This window comes from Phyllostomus discolor, chromosome 10 (genome assembly GCF_004126475.2).
Source record: "Phyllostomus discolor isolate MPI-MPIP mPhyDis1 chromosome 10, mPhyDis1.pri.v3, whole genome shotgun sequence".
Classification (NCBI taxonomy): domain Eukaryota; kingdom Metazoa; phylum Chordata; class Mammalia; order Chiroptera; family Phyllostomidae; genus Phyllostomus; species Phyllostomus discolor.
In genome coordinates, this window is record NC_040912.2 from 80,564,815 (window position 1) to 80,589,296 (window position 24,482).

At 50.9% G+C, this 24,482-nt stretch overlaps 2 protein-coding genes across 5 annotated transcripts in view; one reads left to right on the forward strand and one right to left on the reverse strand.

Moving 5' to 3' along the window:
* The first annotated feature begins 7,101 nt into the window (after positions 1 to 7,101).
* STRA8 (stimulated by retinoic acid 8) lies at positions 7,102 to 21,469 on the forward strand. Its single transcript, XM_028525216.2, has 7 exons — positions 7,102 to 7,272; positions 8,379 to 8,454; positions 9,025 to 9,109; positions 13,858 to 14,179; positions 16,751 to 16,824; positions 18,379 to 18,490; positions 21,358 to 21,469. The coding sequence occupies exons 1-7, from the start codon at positions 7,120 to 7,122 to the stop codon at positions 21,433 to 21,435; spliced, it is 900 nt and encodes a 299-aa protein (XP_028381017.2). The 5' UTR covers positions 7,102 to 7,119; the 3' UTR covers positions 21,436 to 21,469.
* The window catches only part of LOC114507854 (solute carrier family 23 member 1-like), a 50,399-nt gene continuing 46,857 nt past the window's right edge, over positions 20,941 to 24,482 (reverse strand). For 3 of the 4 annotated variants that reach the window (XM_036010935.1, XM_036010934.1, XM_036010933.1), the window contains one exon: positions 22,096 to 23,441. In XM_036010935.1, coding sequence (XP_035866828.1) covers positions 23,233 to 23,441 — 209 coding nt within the window. In that variant the 3' untranslated portion in view covers positions 22,096 to 23,232. Of the gene's footprint in view, positions 23,442 to 24,482 lie in introns of all 4 variants that reach the window. The other variant, XM_028525876.2, reaches the window with a different exon arrangement.

A 24,482-nucleotide genomic window follows, 5' to 3' on the forward strand; every position in this document is an offset into this window, starting at 1 on the left:
TCTCCCCTTAGCTTCCTGGCAGCGGTGGCAGGGGCTCTGTCGTTTGAGTTGTTGAAAGTGGGGGCAGCCATCCAAGTCAACTACCACTGGACCTCGACAACATCCCAGATAGTCACGAGGTGGCCAGGGTGCTGAGTACCCCGCTTATTTGCATTATATTGCGGAATCCTCTAAGCCCTACCCCCATTTTCCAAATAGGAATCTGGAGTTCCCAGAGGTAAAGGGACTTGTACGAAGTGACACAACCAAGTGTGCCTTTAGGGAGATCTAAGTCCCCCAGAAGCCCTGTTTGTGATATTGTACTATCATTCTGCAAGATGTTACCACTGGGGGAAACTTGGTAAAGCGAACATGGGATCTCTTTGTATTATTTCTTACAACTGCATGTGAATCTACAATTATCTCAAAATAAAAAGTTTAACTTTAAGAAGCGTGATACAGAACTGTAGATGTAATATGATTGCTTTTATAATATTTTTATATCACACACACAGAATTTTACAATTATTGGCTTTAGGTAGTGGGAGTTTATGGGTGATTTCTGACTTGCTCTTTATACTTTTAAATATTTTTCAAATTTCATACTATGAACACATTTTATTTTATAAATACAATGAATATCTTTAAACATAGCACATTCATCATAATAACCACATCTTAGCGCCAACTCAGGCAAAGATTTTATCAACCCCAAAACTTTTAAATATGGACGACTGCTAAACTAGGAATTCCCAATTCTGAGCTTATGCAATTCGGGTTTTTGAACCAAGTACAGGAAGGACCTCACACCTGAGCTCTGATGAGCAAGTTGCATCATTTCCCTGGCTCCCCCATCGGGAAGGTGCCTCAGGTCAGAAGAAACCTGCTCCCTCCAGCAATCACAGTCCACAGGCCTCATGCTGGGATCAGCACCTGCCGGGAACCTTGGTGTGTCTGTTTAGAGCTCATGGGTCCCAAAGACTGAAAGTGAAACACCTTCTCTCAGACCACTGTGACCACATCCGTTGTGGAATAGCTCAGGTTAGCGTCAACAAAGTCCCTACTTGCACAAAACAGAAAGCCACCAAGAATGGAATTAGATTTCCAGCAGTAGGAATCCATCGGTTTATGAGTCCATAAAATCAGTCACTTACACTGCTGGAACAATTCAAGTCTCCTAGGTTAATAAGTGAAACTGCTTTGGCAAACATCAAGTGGAGGACAGCGTGGGGGAATCCCATCTCTGTTGGCACACTTCCTAAAAAAAACAGCTCCTTGTCCCATGCAACCCTGCTTCCACCTTCTACAGTAGCTGGCCCAGCTTTTCCCTCTCTCTCTGTCTCTCTGTCTCTATGTACACACACACATACACACACAGCTTTAAAAAAATTATTTTTATTTTTAGAGGGGAAAGGAGGGAGAAAGGAAGAGAAACATCTATGTGAGAGAGACACATTAATCGGTTGCCTATCCTGCACACCCTGACCAGAAACCCAACATGCAACCCAGGTGTGTGCCCTGACTGGAAATAGAACTGACAACCTTTCGCTTTCCAGGACAATGCCAACCAACTGAGTCACAAGGAGATACACACACACACACACACACACACACAATATATATAACATGTGTAATTATAATATAAATGCAATATACATAATTAGTATTCTGAATCTCTTGAGAACACTGACTAATACATCTTGCAAAAGGTTTCTTTACTTTCAAATAAATTCACTATTCCTTCATAAGTATCTAATGTGAGGAACATTGTGGAGCAGTGGAGACCAATGAGGTAGATGTCTGTATGAATATAAATGCATCTCTAACTCATACTACTGAGTGAAGTCCACAAGTTGCAGAGTGATATCTTATGTAATTTCTTCCCTCCAGAACTCACAAAAGAAAACTATATATAATCTAGGGGAAAATACCTGCAGGAAGGTAAACATCTAGCAAAGAATCTGGAAGCACCCACAGCAAACACTTGTGAATTCTATAAAGGTGAAGAGAAGACCAGGGTGAGGTCGAAATGTCTTCATTTTTACAAGGGGAATGTGTATTATTTGGGAAATTAAAATTAATTTTATAAAGAAAGTTAATCAAGGAGTTGGCCAATGATTTGTTTGACAAGAACCGAGCCTGCCTGCCCCATGGTCATACTACTGGGGGGTGTGAGTGTTTCAGAGTATGATCTATGCTACTGTGAGGAGGGCACTTTGAAGCAGGATCTCTGTTGCTGTGGGGAGTGTTTCAGAGTAGGACCTATGTTACTTCGAGGGACGTATTGCAGGGCAGGATCTATGCTGCTTAGAGGGAGAGATCAGGGTCAGAAGGTATTGGTATGTGTGTGGACATTACTGGCAAGGACTCTGATTTGTATCCAAAGCTGGTCAGAGGCCATGAGAAGGTCACAAGGTCATCAGGAGGTCCATGAGCAGAGCCTTCTGCCTGCCAGTTGTGGGGAAGATTGACTGAAATAAATAAAATATCTGCTTTTCCAATACAAAAATTAGACTGCTATAGGTAAAGAAGCTTCTTAGTAACATCCCACCCCAAGACTGCATTTCTTCTAGGTGCAGACCTGCTCCCCAGTGAGACGCATCCAGGGATGCAGGTGTGAGGGGTGGTGGTGGTTGACAAGTGGGGTTGGGGTGGTGACTAGATAAAAGGCTGGGCAGGTGTGTTTCCGAACCTCTGTGTGTCCTCTCGGTGCAAAGGTAAGGCTCTCCAAGACAGAGTGGCACAGACCCCTGAAACCCCACTGTTCCCATGAGGACCCAGGAGTGCTGTGATGGGGCTGGTGGTGGGAGGTGAGGAGCAGGGCCAGGGGAGGGAAACCAGGGAGTGGGGAAAGGGGAGAGCAATTTCTCAGGGGTCCTCAGAGACCCTGGGTCAAAGGCTGCCTGAGAGCCGGAACAGACAGGGCCTTGTCCCAGGCAGAATTTTAGAGTGAAATCATTTTACATTTATCTTGAAAAGGAGGAGAGAACCGACTCTCACTGCATGTGTTCTATGTGACAGTTTCTTTATACATAACACATTTAATCTAATGTTCCACCAAAATCCGAAGTTGAATGTCAGGAGTGCCAGCTGCATGCCAGGTACCCTATTTGCATGCTGAAGGTTGCACTCATTTATGGTCCTCAAAGTCACTGCAAGGTGGACCCTGGATTAAAATCCAAATGCATGCACCCTGGAGCACATGCTGCTTGAGCTAGACGGTGTGACCTTTGCTTAACCCCTGTGCCAGGGAGGAGTAGCTTGCCTCAGATCAGAGAGCAGCTAGGGGGCACCTGGCCTGGCTGCTCCTCCTAGCAGCTCCTAGCTGCTCCTGCTGCTACATCAGTGTAGAACTGATGCAGTGGCATGATGACATATTTAGGGGTGCAGGGCTTCGAGCAAAAAGATACCTACACACCAGAGTATATTCTGCATTGGGGGGAAATGAGCTTTTTTTTCTAAACTGGAAGAATATCTGCTTTCCATTCCTCTTTCTTCTTCCCATAGTTAAAACATCATTCCCCTGTTCCCGCTTTTATGCGTCTCTCAGTTTCTGTGACATCCACGTTTTCACCTTTTCCCCTGAGACCTGAAGCCTGTGCCCTGGGACCCTTTAATTTAAGGTATCTTCTCTACACCTCAGGATAACCCTATAAGGTACGTGGCACAGCCTCGTTTGAGGGATGTTGAAACTGGAGCTCAATGGCAGGTGAGTGGAACCAGTTGGGGAACATCCATTTAGTCCTCTGTGGGCATATGCAAGCCATGTGAGGACACTGAGGTGACACAGGTATCGCCTCTCTGTTCAACTCAGCCTCCACAAGAGAAGGAGCCACCACCTGGCAAGGTGAGAAGGTCAGCCCCACCCCGCCCTTCCCTCCTGTCACCTTGCCTTCTTGTGTGCCTTCAAACCCTGATTTACATTGTTTCTTCTCTGGTCGCACTCTCATTGGCCTGCCACAGTGCATGCCCATTGGCTGTGGGGGCTGGGGACACGCCGCAATTGGTCGTTGCCCACGTGCCGAGGTGCTAGGTCTGGTAGGTGGCAGGGGCAGAAGCCCTGGTTTCCACTCTGACTGGCGCAAGGCTGGTGATCACTGTCATCACAGTCACCACCCTCAGGGCTTCACACAGCCTCCTGCATGTCCGGGGAGAGGGGACGTCGTGTGCATGGGTGCCCATCCCTCCTAGTGTGAGTATCAACTAAAGGTTGAGGTTTTAGCGCCCACTCACCTCCAGAAAGGTGCACTTGGCCTTGTGGGTGTTTTTTACATGCAAATTGAGTCAAGCTGGTGCCTCTACATTGGTGAACATTTAGGCCTGGGGCCAGACTTTAATACAAACGTTTGAATATGTCATTGAGACAACCTACATATTTCGGAGAATGACTTGGGATTTTTTTTTACATGATCTGATAAGTTTGCCTAAGGTTTGAATGGATCACCCTCTAAGGTTTAAAAATGATTCTGAGTTTTCACGGCTATTACAATGCCGATTTCCAGGCCCTGGGGCTGAAGTCCCAGACTATATTCTACACTGCGCTAATGCCTTACACGGCTGGTAACAGTATCCCGAACACGCTTTGCATCGGTATAGGACTTTTGGGAAAAAAGGTTTGTCTGTGTTTTCAACTGTTTTTAAGTAAAAGATGATTTCTGCATCTCATTTTTAGAGTTAGTTCCCCCAGTCCTAGCGAAAGAGCCAACCTTGGAATAAGGCTGAAGGGGGTCCTGTCCTCCCCTCCCCGATCCTAGACTGTGACTTCTCTGGCACTTGTCCTGGGAGATCCGTCCCTTCACACAACAGATCATGAGCACTGACGGGACAGATTTAACTGCATTATTGCAACAAAGAGCTCTGTCTGAAAAATATCAGCCTAAGCTCTAGTCAGGTCCACCGCTCAAGTCAAAAAAGGTAATTTTAAAAGAATGTTTTTGGGCGAATCATAGCAAATCATTCCTAGTCGGAGAGCAAAAGGCAGCGTTTACGAGCAGGATATTTAAAATTGCATGAGATCTAATGAGGTTCGACACCTAGTTGGCTTGATTCCCCGCCTAAAACAGGGTGGAAGGATCGTCTCCCGTCTTCCGAGTGCCCCACCCCCACCCCCAGTGTCTCCCAGCTCCGGACAGGGAGCCTGAGGCAGGCGGGGTGAGGTGGAGGTCACAGCTCCTTGTTGCTGGGCAGGATGCTCTAGCGCCACCTTCTGCCCTAGCGGCGGCAGTGAACGCTGCCCCCAGAGGTAGCAAGTAATGGGATGGTCTGCCCCCTACGGGAGAAGCAGAAAGCTGCACCCTCAACCAGTGACTAGGTATTTCAGGGGTGTGTTAGGATAGAAGCCTGGGAGGAAACCCAATTTAACGGGATTGGCACTGGGAGAGCTCCAGATGCTCTACAGCACAAAGGCCTTTGGTAATACTATTTCTGGACTATTAGAGAATTCGAGATCCTGGGAGGGCCCTGGTATTTTTACCTCCTTTCACTGACTTAAATTCCATGGTGTCCAGGCACATTTGTTTTTCTTTAATTTAAATAACTAAGGACAGCCTGTGTATCCTGAGGTTCAGAAGGTTCTCACGTTGCCCTAGGCAGGTCACACCCTTTGCTGTTTCATTTTGCTTCCTATGAAAGATTTGCTCGTGTCTGGAAACTGGAGACCAAAGCAGGGGCTTTCCTCCCCATGCTGATGGCGTGACTCCTGGAAATAAAGGTCACGGCAGCTCGCAAGGGCCAGTGCAGGCAACTACAGGGGTGCCCACTTGCCATCTTCCCACTGTGGCTCTGGGAAGCAAACCCCGGGGCAAGTAGACACCCTGGTGAAGCCCACTTTGTTGTTGGGATCAGCCTTCTGACCCAGAAGACATCTTCAGATCCTACGCTGCCTGACTGGGTTCATGACTTCTGGCTGCTTTCCCCCCCCTAGAACTTAGTGGGAGCTGTCTCCCACCTCCTTCAGCGGTATTCCCTCTGCAGGGGAGGTTCTGTTCCCTGCTGCTGCCAGCGGCAGTACTTCGAGGGAAGTGTTGCCAAGTGGTACATTCAAACCATGAAAATCTCCGAATGACCCGGGGAGCGTGTTGTCCATCAGCTGCCTGGGCCCACCCCAGTAGCCTCAGATCCACTGTTTTCGAGGCAGGGCCTGGGCACCTATGTTTTCAACAGCCTCCCCAAGTGACTACATACACCAAACCTGGCCGAGGTCACACATTGTCTGTGTGCACCAGGACTAAGCTCAGCGGAGCATGGACACAGCAAAGACCTCCCATTCTAGTCCACTCAAAACCCCACACTGAGCACCTACCGGGGCCCAGAGGTGATGAAGACATGGCCTCCGTGTCCAAAGAGCTGGCAGAGCAGTCGTGGGGTGAGCACCTGGCGGAGGGGTCCACACATCAGGTGAGAGACACTGGTCCTTGTCTCTTACTAAAACTGTTAGGTATCAGTCCCAGAATCGCCTATCCTAGAGAAGGGCTCCTGGTCCATAAATTCAGATGTAACAAAGGACGACATCATGACCACCTTCAGAACCCACCAGAAGCAGGACAAGCCAAACCCACTCCTCTGTCGTCGTGTGACTTTTTGCTTTCCCAGGTAGAACAGTGCACACTCTTCTTTTTGAAGAGCATCTAAAGAATACACAGCGATGGATTTCTTTTGTATCTACACACCTGTGTTACCACTACCCGAACCACAGTGGGATGTGTTCTGATGGTAGGAAATACCTCAAAGGGTGGGCCACATACCTATTCAGCTTTTAACAGACTGCAAAGAATAAGATCTCAGGGTACAGTCTGCTCCCCATGGCCACAAAAGTCCATCAACAAGTATCAGATGAGTACTTGCAATGTTCTGGAAACTTCCTAGGGTAAAGCAGCAGTGTCCTTTGCCTGGAAGTCGCATATGAGCAGGCTTGTGTTTTTAGGAGTTGAACTGAACAAATTTTGTGTCATCTGTTGTTCATGGTGTATCTATTATTAATTCTATTCATTGGTTTGGGATCCTTGACTTTCTTTCTGCCTCAACCTGCCTTCCCTTTTCTTTAATATTGTATCTTTTTTATGGAGGGCCCCCCAAAAGCATGATATTGCCTTGCAGATTTTAATGGCGACCTTTGGTGAAGGCAGTGACCACTGTGGCAGAATGATGCCCCGGTGCCTGGCGCAGGTGCGGCAGCTCGAGACGCGGGTGGCCCGCAGACGCCTGTCCCAGGCCCGCCACCGAGCCACCCTGAAAAGACTCTTCAGTAACCTCAGGAGAATCGTTTACCACCAGTCTGACATCACAGCCTCAAAGGTATGCGGTCCTGGGTGTGGGGAGGGGAGGTTTCTACAGGGGGAGGGACTGTGGAGCGAGGTGGGGGCTGGCCTGGAGATGCCACTCCCCCCACCCACCCCTACCCCTGAGAGTGGGGGCCTGCCTGGGTGGGTGTGGGACTGTGTCTGCTGCTGTCTCGCCCTGCTCTGTGTGTGCTCTGCTCCACGATGCCTCTCCGTCCCTCTAGCTGGAATCAGTCCCTCCTCCTGTGTGTGCACTTCCACAGCCTTTTGCTTCCACCCCTTTCGGCACTTCCTGCATTCTAGTTTGTGTTACAAGTAGTCGCTTCCCTGTTAGCACGCCAGTACCTTGAGAGCAGGAGCTGTTCATACCTGCTCCGTGTCCCCAGGCCCAGCGCACAGGGGTGTCCCCTTAGACGTACGCACCTGATGAATGTATGTCACACCAGGCAGGTGTCCGTGGTCAGCCCAATAAGCAGTGTTTAGCAGTTCTTGTTTTTGAAAAATCTTGCAGTTAGCATTTTGACTTTGGTAATGTTACAGGAAGGAAGGGAAGGGAGGACTGTGGGAGGGAGGGAGGGAGGGAGGGAGGAATGCTTGTGATTCTGTCTCGCAGGACAGGAAATTCAGAGTTCAAGTTGACAGAGCATTTATGCTTTTAGATCAACTGGAGTGTATGCATTTAGCGAACAAAAAATATTGTTGGAAGAGCGCATTTAATGCTAGCCAGGCAGTCGCACATGGTGACGAGGGAGCAGGAGGTAGTTGGGAGCCTGGTGCCAGCACGGGGCTGATCTTCCTTCAGGCCCCCTCTGAGTCACTATTTATTCCATCTTCAAGGAGCGGATGTAGTTGTTTGCCCTTTTTGCAGCCCTAGGAGTTTGCTGACCGCAGCTCAATAGCTTCCGAATACTTCTGGTGAGAACCGTTTCCAGAATGCAAACTGAACTTCATGCCTTCTGCTCATCAGAACAAACTTCCTACCCTTTTTATCGACACCATGAAGGACCGTGACTTTGTACCTGAGGGAGCGTGGTCAGAGCCCAGGAAGGGGCTCCTGCACCCACAAAACCTGTCTGTACCGTGAGAGGCTGACCTTTCAGCTTTGTGCTTCTCTGCCCTCAGTGGCAGGTTTTGAACAGGGCGAAGAATCATATTCGGGAACAGGAAAAAGTCTTGGATCATCTGCTGAAGGTGAAAGGTAACAGGTCCTACCTGCTGCCCTCTTACCCTCCCAGGGAAAGAGAGGCTGGTTGGTGTTTCTATTGAAAGCAGAGACATCAGGTTAAGCCAAATGAATGAATGTTGACTGAGTACCTACTGTGTGCCAGGCACTGTGCTTGGGCCAGGGATACAACAAGATTCACAGCCTGGGCGAGCGTGATGAGATCCCATTGGGGTGCAGTTGAAGGAACCTGATCTCATCTTGAGGGGCCAGAGAAGAAATGAACCCCTGTTTGTCAGAATGTGGCTCCCTTCCTTGGCCCTCAGTTTGGGACAGATGGCTGCTGGGAATTTGAGTTTAATGAGCTGATGGAACCCAGTCTCTAAAAGGGACACTTGGAAGTCCTGACTGAGACAGGCCAGTCCCAGAAGCCCTTCGCCCTCACATCTGGAAGGAGGAGTGACTCTGGGCTCTTGACTTCCCTAACACTGAACCCCGGGTGGGCTCAGAGACCACGCACACTCCCCCCTGGACCAGAAAGGCAGGAGAGACCCAGCAAAGGCCTGGCTTTCCCCTTCGTGACCCTTGCCTTCAACTCCCCAACAGAAGCCTTCAACCTGGAGGATGGGAATGCAAACAGCTTAGAGGAGGTCAAGGAAATATACGCCAGCATGTTCTGCAGAAATCACAGGTAAGACCAGGAGAACGGGCGGCTGCTGGTGTCTTTCTCTTCTGACGTCACAGCAGCCCCGCCTTCCCTCCGGAACCGGGACAGCGGAAGAGGCGCGGCGCACCCGCTGAGAGCCCTCGTGTGCTGGAGAGAATTCTTTTCTATTTTAATCTGATAACAGGAATGACATTTTTTAATCAGAAAAACTATTTTCAGACACATACTTATCACGGAAAGTGTCAAAAATACAGAAAAGCTTAAAAAAGAAAATAAAAATACATATCGTTTCACTTCTCAGGGAAAACCAATGTTCATTTCAAAGCATAGCCTTCTGGTTTTTTAAAAAAATTTTTGCACATTATTTTATAGAAAAATTAGGTCATAGTGTTTATTTTCTATTATAACTTTTAAAAACTCAACTGGTGACCTTATTGAAGGAAGAGGAGGAAGAGGAGGGGAAGGAGGAAAAAGTTCTCATATTTCCCATATAAAAATAAGGAAAATCCGCTCTGACTGGTGTGGCTCAGTTGGTTGGGCATTGCTCTGCAAAGCAAAAGGTCGCCAGTTCGACTCCTGGTCAGGGCACATGCCTGGGTTGCAGATTCGGTCCCCAGCTGGGGGCGTGGGGGAGAGGCAGTCGATCAGTGTTTCTCTCTCCCTCCCTTCCCCTCTCTCTAAAAATAAATAAATAAAATCTTTTTAAAAAAGGAAAATCCAAACCTCAGCCTACTTTCCAAGCTTCACAGGAGCCTAAGAAAATCCAGACTGGACCTGAGAGACAAGGTCCAATCTGGGACCATAGCACCCCGGGTGTCACAGGTGCTGAAAGGGGAACCCATTTACAACGTCACCCCCAAACTTGGACAGACTGGTCTGAGAAACGACTCTCTTGTAGTTTGCGATCTCCTCTGTTAGACTGAGCTCCTGTTCTAGCCGGGCTGTTCCTGTGCGCTGTGTGGACACGTGCCCTGCGGGGCTCCCAGGATGCTGTCACCCTCTGCACCACGTCCTCATCCCGCACAGCAGCCTGGACTTCCGAGGGCGAGGGCCGGGCCTGCGTGGTCTCTGGTGGCCCCAGGGCACGTCCACACAGGGAATACCCAGGTTGGCCTCTAATGAGGCCCAGGAGTCCAAGCAATTCTGCTCACCCTGGAAACGGGACCACAAATGGCTTGCTATTTAGAAACTTTCTAAAGCCTGCCTAGATGAGGTGGTGTCCTGTCGTCTTGGAGGGTGGGGTCGCTGAAGACATTCATTTTCTTCTCTGCTCTTTTCTGTATTTTCCAAAATTTTTAAAATTTATTTTTAGACAGAGGGGAAGGGAGAGAGGAAGAGAGGGAGAGAAACATCAATGTGCGGTTGCCTCTTGCACACACCGCACCAGGGAACCTGGCCCGCAACCCAGGCACGTGCCCTGACTGGGAATCCAACCAGCGACCCTTCAGTTCTCAGGCTGGCGCTCAATCCACTGAGCCACACCAGTCAGGGCTGTATTGTCAAAAGTTTTTAACAACAAATGTACATTTTATCTTAATGGGAAACAACCAAAAGGAAATGATAAATTATTACATTAAATTCACAATGTAGACCATGTGAGATACAGAAAAGGATGAAAAAGGACTCGGCCTCCTATAACTGCGGTCCGTACACCGTGCTGGCGGCAGAGAGGAGGAGGCAGGTACGGTGTGTGTGTTGTGTACGTACGTACCTGGCAGGGTGTGTGTAGCCCAGTTCTGCAAATCTAAGTGGGCCCACCTTGCGATCAGTCTGGGAGATGCTCTCGGTCAGGTGGGTGTCTGCATCGGTATTTCCCAAATGGGCAGCCAGTGACCCCCACCCCGTTTACTCCATGAGCCATCCTTGCCCTCCTGGTTGCAGATAGGAACTTTGTCAGGTACTGAGGTCTTATCCGTATTTGTATCACCTGAGCATATGGAAATGGCTACATGTCTTTCTTTTCTTTTTTTTTTTAATTTTATTTTTCAATTACAGTTTGGCTACATTTCTTCTAAAATCAAAATAATTAGGGAGGGTTTTTCACTAGTAATATTATAAACCTACAATAATTAAAACTGCTACCAGCTTAAGGATGTATTAATTACATACCAATTATTACATATTCATTACATATAATTACATTTTATAACTATCATATTGTAATTAGTTCATTAAATTACAAGTGAGCTTAAGTGCCTTTGTTCAAGATCGCTTGTATTTCCCTTCCTGGGAACTCTTTTTACCTACTCTTTGCCCACTCTCCTGTCGGACTGGTGGTCTTTCTTACATCATCGTAGAAACCCTTTATGTATCTGAAAAATTAGCTCTCTTTCTAGTATATGACTTTAAAACAATTTTCCCTTGGTTGTTTATTATTTTGCTTTTGATGTTTTTGGTTTTTGTTTTGACCATGCAAAAATGGAGCCTAATCCATCGATCTGTTATGGTTCCTGAGTTTGGTGGAATGCTTAGGCTTCCTCTACTCTGAGATTTAAAAAAAAAAAAAAAGAATCCTCTGTTTTCTACCGGCTCACTTGCTTTTTTAAAAAAAGATTTTATTTATTTATTTTTAGAGAGAGGGGAAGGAAAGGAGAAAGAGAGGGAGAGAAACATCAATGTGCAAGACAATTGGTTGCCTCTTGCATGCCCCTAGCCGAGGACCTGGCCTGCGACCCAGGCATGTGCCCTGACCAGGAACCGAACCAGTGACCCTTCGGTCTGCAGGCCAGTGCTCAGTCCACTGGGGCACACCAGCCAGGGCTCACTTGCTCTTTTTATGACACCATAGGGACTATTCCTCTCAGTAGGAAGACACTCTGGGTACAGGTTCTGGTTTGCCAAATGCTGTCATAGTGTTTCATTCTTGCAAATGTCTTTGAAGAATAGAACTTTAGCATTTTGATGAAGTCCAACTTATTTTTTTTCTTTGACAGATTAAGTTTTCGGTTTACATCTAGGTATTTCATGGGTTTTTTGGGGTGCTGTTACAAGTAGTATTTTGTTTAAATTTTACTTTCCAGCTGTTCATTGATAGTATATAGAAATACTACTGATTTTTTACTTATCATCCTTGTAGTCTACAACATTCCTAAACCTGTTTCTTAGTTACGGTCACATGTTTGTAAGTTCCTTGGGATTTTCTAAATACGCAATCATTGTTTGCCAATGCAGATAGTTTTACTTCTTCTTTTCCAGTCTGTGTACCTTTCATTTCTTTTGCCCACCTTATTGGTCTGGCTAGAATCTCCAGTGCGATTTTGCACTGAAGTGGTCAGAGTGGATATCCTTGTCCTGTTCCTAATATTAGGAGAGAAACAGTCAGTCTTTTACCGTTAAGTATGACGTTAGCTGTAGCTTCTTGGTAGACAGCCTTTATCAAGTTGAGGACATCCCCTTCTGTTCCCAGTTTGCTGAGAGCTTTCATCATGAATGGGTGTGGAATGTTGCCAAGTGCTTTTTCTGCATCTACTGAGACTGTAAAAAAGTCATCATATTTAAAAATCACATATCGGTAAGATTTTGAGTCTGTTGATAGGATGAGTTACAGTGATTACTTTTCAAAGATTGAAACAGCCGTCTTGCATTCATAGAATAAACCCACTTGGCCATGATATAGTAATGAACACACACGTGTGTATGTCAATGTATCATATATTCATATTCATATAGTTGCCAAGTTTGTGTTAAAAATGTCGGTGTCGACGTTCAGGAGGGACACTGGTCTCCAGTTCTCGTGTGTCTGTTTTCTCTCCAGCCTGTGCCCGAATAAGGTTCATCCGAAAGACTTTGCCCACTCGTGCCCCTTTGAAGCAATCTGGAACGAGGCTGAGGAGGAAGACGAGGAGGAGGAAGAGGAGGAGGACGAGGAGGAAGATCAAGAAGAGGAAGAAGAGGAAGAGGAGGAGGAAGAGGAGGGGGAGGAGGAGAAAGTGGAGCTCTTACCTTCCTCGGTCACTGTGTCACCAGACCTCATGGAATTTGAACGGTGTGAACAGCTGAGAGGCGGCCTCTGCATGGCTGGAGCGCCTGTGGGGGAGGGGACAGAGGCCCCGGCCGGGCGCGCTGCAGGCCCTGAGTCATGGAGGCTCCAGAACCTCCACACAGCTGGGGCTTGGGGATGGGGTTGGCAGAAGAGCTGAAGAAATAGCCTTGAAGCGACGTTTGCATAGCACATACACTGGGATTACTTAGACTGGGTGTTTAGCTGAGATGCTTTGGGAGGTGGTTGATGGGGATTACAAAGGCTAAGGCTCCCCCCCACACACACACACCCCACAAAGCCTGTTTTGGGGCAGCTTTATAGGAAGATGGCCGAGACCCCCACTGCCACCCACCCCTCCACAGACTCAAGACCCTGGGCTTCAGGGGCATTGGCTCAACAGGCGGAGGCTCTGTCCACAGCTGAGCCTGACTTTCAGGCCTCAGATTAAAGCAGGCATCACATCATGTCTGCACATTCATAGGCTAGGAATTTTTAGCAGTTTTCCTGTCGGGTGATGGCTGAGCCAGCCACGCCTCTCATCTGCTCTACAGAAGGCAGAGAGCTTCCCAGCGGGCACTGGCAGGACATGAGGAAGGACCCCAGAGCAGAAATCTGTCCCCCACGGCCCCCAAGATGGCTCTGCTCTCTGAGGGTCGGGGCCACTCGGGGACTAGTAATGCGAAGTCTGTGGTACAGCACAGGGAGGTGGCCGGGCCCATGTGCTGTGCACCAGCCCACACGCAGACGGGCTCCTGGGGGCACGGTGTGGGGAGGGCCTGTGGGCCTCGAGCTTCAGGCCTGGGAGATGGTGTCCTTTCTGTTCCAGGTATCTCAACTTTTACAAGCAGACAATGGACCTTCTGACCGGAAGCGGGATGATCTCCTCGCAGGAGGTGACACTCCCTGTGGTCTCTGCCGCCATCTCCCACCTGTGGCAGAACCTCTCGGAGGAGAAGAAGGCCGTTTTCCTGGAGGCCTTGGCGCAGAAGCACAGCAGCCTGCTAGGCCTCGAAGGGGCTGCCCAGGAGCCGGCCTGTGCTGAGGGCAGCATGAAGGACAGTGGAGTTGACAGCCAAGGGGCCAGCTGCTCGCTCATGTCCACCCCGGAGGAGGTCAGCGACCCTGGGACACGGGGTGGAGGGGTGTCACCTCAGGCCAGGAGATGCCAGGGACAGGCTCGGGGTCACTTGGCAAGTTTGAGGGGCTGTTTGGATTCTGGCTCATGTGGTCAGTTTCTGATTGTGCTGACGTCATCTCTGCAACCACAGAACACCATTTGTTATCCTGGGGTTAGTTTCCCGGCTTTTCCATGGGGATGATAGGAGAGAACCTTAGAGCAGGGGTGTCAAACTCATTTTCACGGGGGCGGGGTGGGGGAGCACATCAGCCTCATGGTGTGAGGGCTTATGTAATTTTAGGACTGTGTAAATGTAACTACTCCTTCATTAGGGGCAAAGAGCTCGGTGCCACCACCAGGTAGAAACAAGGTGCCAGGTGGATAACACAAGGTGGAGGGCAGGATTCGGCCCACGGGCCTTGTGTTTGCCACCCGTGTCTTAGAAGGTTGTATCAGCTGGGACTTTTTCGGGCTGCCTGTTACTGGCTCATCAAACCCGGAGCCCAGGGAGGTTCCAAGGCAGGGCGGGGTTCGGGTCCCTGTCTCAGTGATGGCAGCAGAGACTCGGTTCTTCTCTGCTCAGCTTCATCTCAAGGCTGGTTTCTCACCTGTTCTCTCCTCCCCACTCCCCTGCCCCCGCCCCCTGCCACGTGACTGTGCTGTGCCAGCTGATAGCGATTCAGCCATTGCTCCTCCTCCCTGTGTCAGCTGTGAAAATGATGTCCTGTGGCCTTTTCTCAAGGGTCTAGGAAGAACTTTTCCAGGAATTTCTATCAAGTCTCTCGTCCTCTCTCATTGGCCAGATTTGGCCAGATTGACAGATTACTGAGCCAATGACCTGCATAATCAAGATAGGATTACATTTGGACCAATCAGGCCCAATCTTTGAGAGGATGTCAGTTCTCATCCCTGAGAGCACTGCTGCCACTCAGTGAAGTTGACTTGGGCCAGCCCAGGGCTGGGTGACAGTTACGTCCCAGGCAGGGACAGAGCCACCATAACTGGCTTCTAAATGAGTTTCAGTAAAACCTCCGTGGCTCCTGGCCCATCTGGAGAGGCTCTGCTGTGGAACAGTTGTGTTCGGGGCTAGGCTCTGGACTCGAGGTCAGGTGTGCCCAGGAGATACCTGGACGTTGCCTTTGTAGTTCTGCAAAGCACATCCGCAGTGTGCTGGGTGCTCTGGAAGGGCCGTGGGGCCTGGCTGCACCCCTCCCGGCTGGCTTGTCAGGGGGTTTCCTGGGGAGGACAGTGTGTGGTGGTGTGCAACTCCTGGGAGCAGATTGGTTCAGGTCCTGGGTCCCCGCCTCAGTCCTGTGGGGAGGGACCCCAGACGCTAAGCTTCTAGGCTAATGGACACTGGAGCTCAGTCCAGATTCTGTTTGAGATGACCACAGGGATATTTTTTTAAAAGGACATCAGAAAATGTCCTGAAAACCAGGAGGGGGCCGTCCACAGGGCCAGAGTCCCAAGGGGTTCAGTTCAGGGGCAGCATCTTATCAGACGAATGGACAGACATTCAGGAGAACTTGCTCTCCTCTCCTGGGGGGGGCTGTGTGACCGGGCGCCGGGTGACACACAGCACGCCAGCGATACCTGTCATGAAAGGATGTCCTGTGTGATAGTTTATCTAAAGTTCAAATGGAAGCGTCCTGTATGTTTATTTGCTAAATCTGGCAATCCTGAGTGTATAGCATATTCCTGTGGAATATTTAATATTCTCCCATGAATTAAGGAAATGCAGGACCAACACTGTCTAAATAGCAAGATTCCAAAACTGGAAGTATATGCCGTGATGCGCGTAGGGCAAGGGGGGAGGGAAAGAAGTCACTGTGTCAACAAAGGACCTCTCCAGGTGTGATCAATTCTCAGGGGCTTTTGCTTTTTCTGTCTATTTCATTTTCCCAAAATTTCCATGACAAACACGTATTTCTTCTATAAACCAGATAGCATTCAATAATAGCTAATACGTTTGAGCCATTTTTATGCTCCTGGTGCCTCACTTATCTTATCTAATCCTTGCAACGCCCCTGTGAGTGGGCACTGTTGTGACTCCCGTTTACAGAGGAGGATTGGAGCGATGCAGTCACTCGTCCGAGGTCACGCAGCTTAATGAGTGGCAGGACGGGGTGCCGGCTCTCCTGCAGCCTAGCTCCAGAGCCCCTTGACTTCTGTATTTAGCTGCCCTGCCCTGAAACTGTGGAATTGTCAGTACTGGGCTCAAATAGGCCCTGCAGCTGGGGAGGTGAAGGTGGGCCCTTCTCCAGGTAAATGGGCTCAGCTCTGGCTGTCGCATCTCCCGCCTAAGCTCTGTCTTCTTTAGAAGGAGGAAAGCACAGTCCCCAGCACTCCCCTCCGGGGCTGCCTGTTAGTTCTGAGTGGGCAAAGCTCAATATTCACCCCTGGGAAGGTCACCCAGCAGATCCCCTGGGACTGAGCCAGCTGTAACAGGCATGCCCTTCGGGCTGAGGGCTGAAGGGAGACCGTCTTCCTACTCTGTCCTGCAGCTGCCCAGCGCAAATGTCGAACTGCCGAGTTATTTCCGATCAAGTTCTGTGCTTTCTTTCAGTTCCTTTTTGAAGATGCGTTCGATGTGGCGTGTTTCCTGGACAAATGTGAGGATCCAAGTACATCTAGCTCCGGGTGAGAAGGGGTGTGAGATGGGGTGTGCGTGCGTGTGCCTGCGTGTGCACTCCTGCTGTGAGGTCTAGGGGCCTCGCCCCTGCAGCCCTCAGCAGGGTGAGGGATTCAGTGGGCGTTCTTGGAGATGGTTCTCTTTCCAGGGGTCTGAGGCAGGCTGGTCCTAGGACCGTGCCGTCCGTCGCCCTGGGGATGGTGTTGTCTGGGGTTCTTCAGAGCAGAAAGTTCTTCCCTCCCGGCCCAGGGCTGAGACACAGCAGGTTAACAACTTCAGGCTGTTCCCACGGCACCGTTTTGCCAGGGGGAGGCGGCCGTGGGGGTTACAGCAGTCGGTCCGGCCTGAGAGGCGGGCAGGGGCGTCTGGGGCCCCGAGAACCTGGGCCAGCCTGGGAACAGGCCCCGTGCCCGGAGCTTAGGAGAATCTCTGAGCTGTACCCGGGGCTGCTTGTCACCTGGAGTCACTGGACCTGAGAGGAGGGGAGGACGGGGTGGCTGGCCCCACTCCTCGGGGTGAGGAGACACAAAACGGCATCTGGGGACATTTGTCAACGAGCAGCAGCGACCGAGTCTGCGCCCCTGGGACGCTGTCTCAGAGCGAGCTGAGGACTGAAATGCCTTTGCTGCTTTGTGACCTGGCCACAAATCGACATTTGTCCCTCCCCACCACCTGCCTCACGCTGCCCGTCCCTGGCCCAGACAGCCCTGTCCAAAGTCTGCACAGGTGTTTTACGGGGTGCCCGAGCTCTCCTCTGCTCTGTGTGGGGCTGGACCTTGCTGAGGCTGGCCGGGGGCAGATATCGAAGACAGCTCTGAAGACAGTTTGGCCGAAAAGTTGCCGGAGTGCACTTGACGAGCAATATTTGGAAATTCTTGCCTTGCTGGTGGAACAAAAAAACAACCTATTAAAGAATCCTTTCTTTGACTTTCCCTAGAAAAGGCAGGGCCGCAGGGTCTGCTGCCAGCGGGCTCCTAGCTGGCTGGGGGACCTCCTCCCAGGAGGGTGTGAGGTCAGAAAGCCAGCTGTCACAGCGTAACTCACAGCTTCCTCTCTCCGTGGTCCCTGGTTGTTGGGTTTCTCTCCCTGTCCCAGGAAGGAGGCGGGAAAGGAGTCTGCAAAACAGGCCTTTTCTCTGCATCTGTGACCTGTGTGGGACCTCCTGGGTGGAGGCATCTGAAGGGGCTGACCTTCAGTGCGCCATGCACTGCACCCATGGGTGGGTCAGAGCCGGGGGTGGGGGGGCTCCGCTGCAGAGGTTGACCCTCAGGGAGGGAGGATACCTTGCTCCCTTGTTCCAGAGGCTACAGCTCGGGACGCTAAATCAGGACACGGCAGCCAGTCTCCCTGTCACCCATCCCACTCTGCCAGTGGGTTCCAGATGTGACACCGGAGCCGAGGGGACGCAGACCTTCCAAGAAGGGCTCCCGACTATCTGAGGAGTCAGCTGGGTGTTGAAAGAACTTGGTCCACAAAACAGTCCAGGTCTTTTAGGGGCACAAGCAGAGGTCAAGGGACAGGGTTCTGAACACTTGCTGTTTCTTCTTCCTCTCTGTCGTCAGTTCCTTGTTTGCCAGCTGCCACCCGGAGAACCCAGAAGAGAAGTTTCAGCTCTATACGCAGCTCGTTGACTTCTTTAATGGCCTTTGCTGTGTTAACACTCAGCCGCAACAGGTGAGCTAGCCCTGGTCGAATGGCTCATTTGGTTGGAGGGTCGTTCCACACACCAAAAGGTTGCAGGTTCGATCCCTGGTCAAGGCACATACCTAGGTTACAGGTTCAATTACCAGTTGGGGTGCATATGAGAGGCAACCAATTGATGTTTCTCTCCCCCCCCATCTTCCTTTCTCTCTAAAATCAATAAATACGTTCTCAGGTAAGGATTTTAAAAACGCAGGCTAGGACAGAGCAGAATGCAAAGAGACCTCAGCCCTCTGCCCATTCACCTCAGGATCCAGAAGGGCTGTGGGGGGGAGCCCTCACGGGGATCACACCACAAGGGCTCCTGGTGGGGGACATTCTTTCATCCTCTCGGGCCTGCCCCATGGATGGTTGACCTCAGCCTAATGCAGCCTGCGGAGTGGAGACATCCAGGGAAACGGGGAGACAGAGGGATGCTCGTTGGGGTGGCCACCAGGTCCCAGTTCCTAACTGGCGCGGGACTCCTCGACACCTCCCCAAGAGGCTGAGCTGTTCCCTCATCTCCTGAGACCCTGGGGCAATATTTGCCATCAGCGCTGGAAGGATATTCATTTCTGCTTCCAAAAAGATGACCGTGCAGCGTATAATGACATAGGTAGTGAAGGTTTGGGCTAGGAGGAACATTCTGGAAGCTTTTGTGGGGGGACGGGTTTATGCCTGAGTCATGACGCTTCATAGCCATAGGTATTCTCTGCCAATTTAGCAAAATATACAGTTTTTTATTCTAAAAGCTAAGCAGTACTAATGAAAGCGTTTACCTAAAAATAATTAGGACAGCTTTCCGACAAGCTGAGGAGCCACTTGGCCCTTTTGCCACTAAGCCCTCGTGAGAACGCGTCCCCGGGACAGCCTTTACTCTCCCCGCTTCCTCCCTGCACGCAGGGCAGAGAAGGAAGAACAGGCAGGCACCAGAGCACGTATGTAAAGCAGAGGCTCTCTAACTCGAGTCACCTTGACGACTTCCTGGAAATGCCGATCCCTGGTGCCCCCTCCCCCAAGAAACTCATTCAGTGTTTGGAGATGGGGCCCCAGGAATCTGTATTTCGAACAAGTTGCTCTGGAGGTTCTGGTGCAGGAGGCCTGGGGCTTTTCACAGCCGCTGGTGTGAAGAGGGACATTCCATTCTCTCCCCATCCACTCGTGGGAGGTGGCTGAGTGACACTTAACTGGCACTGGATCCGTTTCCTGGGATGCTGTAACCAGTCACCACAAACTTGGTGGCCTGCAGCTCTCGTAGCTTGGAGGGCAGAGGGCCGAGTGAGGGCGTCGGCAGGGCCCTGCTCTCCACAAGCTCTAGGGAGGGGCCACGCTGTGCCTCGTCCTCCCTCCTGGGGGCTCACGCAGCCCTGAGCATTCCTTGTCCCGTAGCTGTGTCACTCTCAGTGGCTGCCTGTGTCTTCACAAGGCCTCTGTGTCTCTCTGCCCCTCTCGTCGTCTTAGAAGGACACCAGTCCTTGGATTGGGGGCCACCCCAAATCCAGGGTGAGTTCATCTCAAGATCCTTAACTGATCACCTCTGCAAAGACCCTATTTCTAAGTAAGGTTCCAGGTGGGCATGGGTCTGGGGGGGATGCCGTTCTACCCACGGCAGACACCTCTCGCAGCCTGTGGCTTTCGCGTATCTGCCGCTGAAAGATGCCTCAGACACCATTTTCAGGAGCCGAAGGAACTAGAACATTTTGAACGATGTTCAAGCACTTCGTGTGACAGGGACTTGAGTGTGTGGTTTCCTCCGGGATGCTTGGCCTCCTGGCACCCCTATGCTCCGACTCCCTCTTTCTCAGCCTTTGCCATTCACCGTCCTCCCCCAAACAGGGGGCCCCGGGAGATCTTCCTTTGACCACCGCCCCCCTCCATACACTGGTTCCCCTCGCACCCGCCGCCGCCTGTAGGGCACAGACAATGTGGCCCGTTGTCCAGAGCAGAAAAGGCCTCACCTGTGGCCTCAGCCCGCACGCTGGCCATCCCCCTTGGGGCCAGGTCCTGCCTTCGTGAGACAACTGGGGACACTGCCCATAGCCCAGAGGGGTCAAACCCACACCAGCAGGGCCGACACACTACAGGGGCCATTTTCTGCCAGGGTGGGGAAAAGACAGGAAGTGCAACCCCCGAAACACACTTTTGGGGGAGAAGTCATGTGGATTCGGAAGGGCTGGCCAGGGTCATTGTAAAGGGAATGAGAAATCCTTGCTAGACAAATATCATGATAGTGCTGTTTCTTTAAAAAATTATCTCCAAATGGTGAACCCATATATGTGGTTTAAATTTCAAGTTACCAACGGTATACAAAGAAAACAGTCTCTGACCTATCAGTGTCCTTTGGTTACTTACTACCCATTCCCTTCCCCAAAGGCAATCCCATTACCAGTGTTTTGAACAGCCATCCAATATTTGTATATTCTCTCAAACACAAATGGTACACATTGCTTATATCTCGCCCTTTTTAATTAGTATATCCCACAGAGAGGGAGTGATCACGTTCCTTTTTACTGAAATAGCTGCGTGGCATTCCAGCAGTGGGTGCATCACGGTGTGATTCACCATCCTCTGCTGATGGCCATTTGAATAAAGCTTTACGATTTCCAAAGAAGCCAGTTCTGCGGTATCCAGGAAAAGCCTTCCTGGCGGTCGTAGAGGGAAATGGCAATGGAACCATCCCCCGCCCCCCCTCCCCCCGTTAACCTTACTTCCTGGCCGGAAGCTGGAGGTGAAGATGCAATGAAGAGATGTGGGGTAGAGACCGAGGGAGCAGGCGCACTTGAGAGGGCGGGGCCTCCTCATCAGCCTGGGCCAGGATTCCTTAAATGAAAAGCCATCCTTCTCCGCCCTGTGCATTGCAGGAACCAGACCCTCCTCCCCTGGACCATGAGCTGTTGATGCTGCAGTGCATGGAGACCTTTGACGATGAGGATCTGTAATGCAGCACAGCTGGGAGGGAAGGGGTGCGTGAGCTGGACCGTTTCCAAGTTTGAATGCCGGCAGCCAAAGCTGCCCATGCCTCAGCCTTCTGGGAGTGTTTTGGATGGACTGCCCCAGCAGCATTTTGATGGTTTTAGTTTCTGGTTATTATAAAGCATTAAGAGCAGCGTGGCTCCGTGTTGGTCTCTCGGGGTAGTTCGGTACCAGGGACGGGCCTGCTGCAGGGCACACACCTGCTGCCCCTGTGCTCCTGTTCGGGGTGGGGGAGGTGGGCATTGGGTGCCACTGAGGCCCAGGCCACAGGCCGTCCAAGAAAAGGACAGGCAGGACCTGTCTCTGGAGGTGTCACAATACCAGATACTTTCAGCACACTCTGGGTTCAGGTTGTTGTTCTGGTGGGTTCTAGAGAGTTCTGGGGACCACCCACTCATCCTCCAGGCTCCGGGAGCTCAGGAACAGTGCTGACCTTAACCGTGTGCTACAGGACATCAGGGTAGAACCAGGTACACCTGCTTCTTCTGGTAATAAAGACCCCTGAATGGAGGCGAGGCCAGATTTCACAGTGCTCTGGGCACTTTCTGGCAAGGCTCCTTGACAAGGAGTGTACATGGCCCTGAGCTGTATGCTGGGTGTGATATTTGACCAAACACTATTCTAGATGTTTCTATGAAGGTATTTATTTTAGATGAGACTCACGTTTAAATCAGTAGACTTTGAGTACGGCAGATTACTTGCCACAATGTGGTGGGCCTTGTCCAATCAGTTGAAGGACCGAATAGCCCAAATGATTGACCTCCCCCGAGGAGGAGGGAGTCCTGCAATGATCACCCTCAGGGACTCAGCTCCAATCTGCCCAGCCTACTGGTTTACCCTGCAGACTTTGGACTCGCCAGCCCCCACAGTCACAGGAACCCATTGCTTAAAGTGTCTCCCTCTCTGTCTCTCTCTCCTGTGTGTGTATATTTCTGTCAACCACATATGTGTGTATATATTCATAGGTATACATATCTAGTAACACACATGTATGTGTGTACACGTGTGTCTGTATCTGTACACACAAACACAACCCATGGGCTCAGTTTCTCTGGAGAACCCTGACTAGTCCACTGAGCCCGCAGAGGGAAGGGGTTTGCCTGGCTCCTTACAGTTTACACATCACAGCACGGGCCCCCCCTCCACTGCAGACCCCCATTCTTGGAGCGCTTCATCTCCTGTCTACTCCACTGCCCAGCTCTCACCACTCACTGTCCTGTGATGTAGGGGCCGAACCCCAAGGACTCCCCCTGGGGGTGTGCGGCGGTTACAGACATCAGGGGCACAGAGGGGGAAGGGCCTGGAGGGGCTGGCAGGGCCACCTGCCTCTTTGGGGAGGAAGAGACCTGTTCTTCCAGCCAAGAGCCGCATCTCCGTCCCCTGCCCCACCCCCCAGGCCTCTTTCTCCCAAGGCATCAAAATACTATCGAGAACATGTGGACTGAGGGCGTTTCTGCAGGGACACCGGGCTGCACTGGTTTGTACTGGAGGTGCGAGGCTGGAGACCAGCGGAAGGATGCAGTTCGAGGCCTGGCCTCGTCCAAGCACGCTTGTCGTGGTCTTCAGTTAATGCTTATCTGGCCGCCGAGGTGGATAGGCCAACGGAGGTGCTCAGGAGGGTGTGGTCCCCATCCGTGCGTGCACAGGGCAATCAGCACGTCCTGGGGTAGGGGTGGGTGGAGAGGGCTTAGGGACATGGGTCAGGAGAGACAGCCTCACATCCTGGTTTCTGGGGCTCCCTTGGGACGCTCTCCTGAGGGATCCTAGGAACAGAGTGTGCGCTGGCTCATTCCCACCTCTTCTTTTCCACCGCCTTCCAGTCTGGGCCAGAAGGGGAGATACCGGGTCCAGGAGGGAGAGCAGGACTGGGTGCCAATCCCGCAAGGGAAGCCGTAGATCTCCAAGACCTTCGTCGTCTCTGAAGACTCCTGGATTTGATTCCATGTCAGGAGGCCTCTCTCCTCCAGACTCCCTGAGAACGGACAGAGAACAGTCAGGACTGGGCAGGGAGAGTGGACCATGGAGGGCTGGAGGGAGGCTCTGGCGCCCCCTGCAGGCAGTCACGAGGTCTCAGCGCCCTCCACCTGCCAACAGAGGTGGCTGCCAGCCTGGCTCAGGAATCGCAGTTCAGCTCAGCCCCGCTCAGCTTCCCAGGCGTTGCCTGAGCTCCCACTGGGCAGCTGACACAGCACAGAGCTCCGGGTACGACCTCCTGTGAACCACTGTCCTTCCATTCAGGGGCTGGCCTTTCCACATTTTAATGTTTCTGGAATGCAGGCACATTTTACACTTGGAGAAGAGAATGTGGAAAATAGAATACCCCGAAGCAGGTGCTATCATAAAGGTCCTTTCCAGAGGCTGTGGGAGGGTCAAGAAGGGCATATTGAACACCACCAGCGATGGTAGCTCTGAGCTCTCCACCTTCCACCTCCTCAGCACTTAGAGACCCCATTGGCTCATCTTCACACTGATGACCCCGTATTGTACTTGTGTTTTTCTCTCGTCTCTCGCTCCCATTAGCCTGTGGGTTTCTGGAAGGCAGGGGGCGTGTCTCTCTGCATTTTGTATTTTCAGCAGAAGCCTACCTTGGAGGTATTGTGGGTTCAGTTCCAGGCCACCGGAATAAAATGAGTATCCTAATAAAATGAGTCACAATCTTTTTGCTGGTGGCGTTTGTAAAAAAACAAACCAACAAACCATAATATCTGTGAAGCATGACAAAGTGAAGTCCAGTAAAACAGGGTGTGCCTGTACACAGTACCCGCAACACAAGGGCTCAAGACGTTTTTATCGAAAATATGAATGAATGAGGGAATGAATGAATGAATGAATGAATACCCATGTCCTCTCTCTCACCAGCTAGACTCCCCAAGAGCGCTGGGGCTGTGTCTTTGTCTTTTTGCTTCTGGTGTATTTCTCACCTTAGGGCCCTGTCATAGGTTGAATTGTGTCCCCCCCAAAAAACTACATGTTGAAACCCTAGGCCCTGCACACTTAAACGTGACTGCATTTG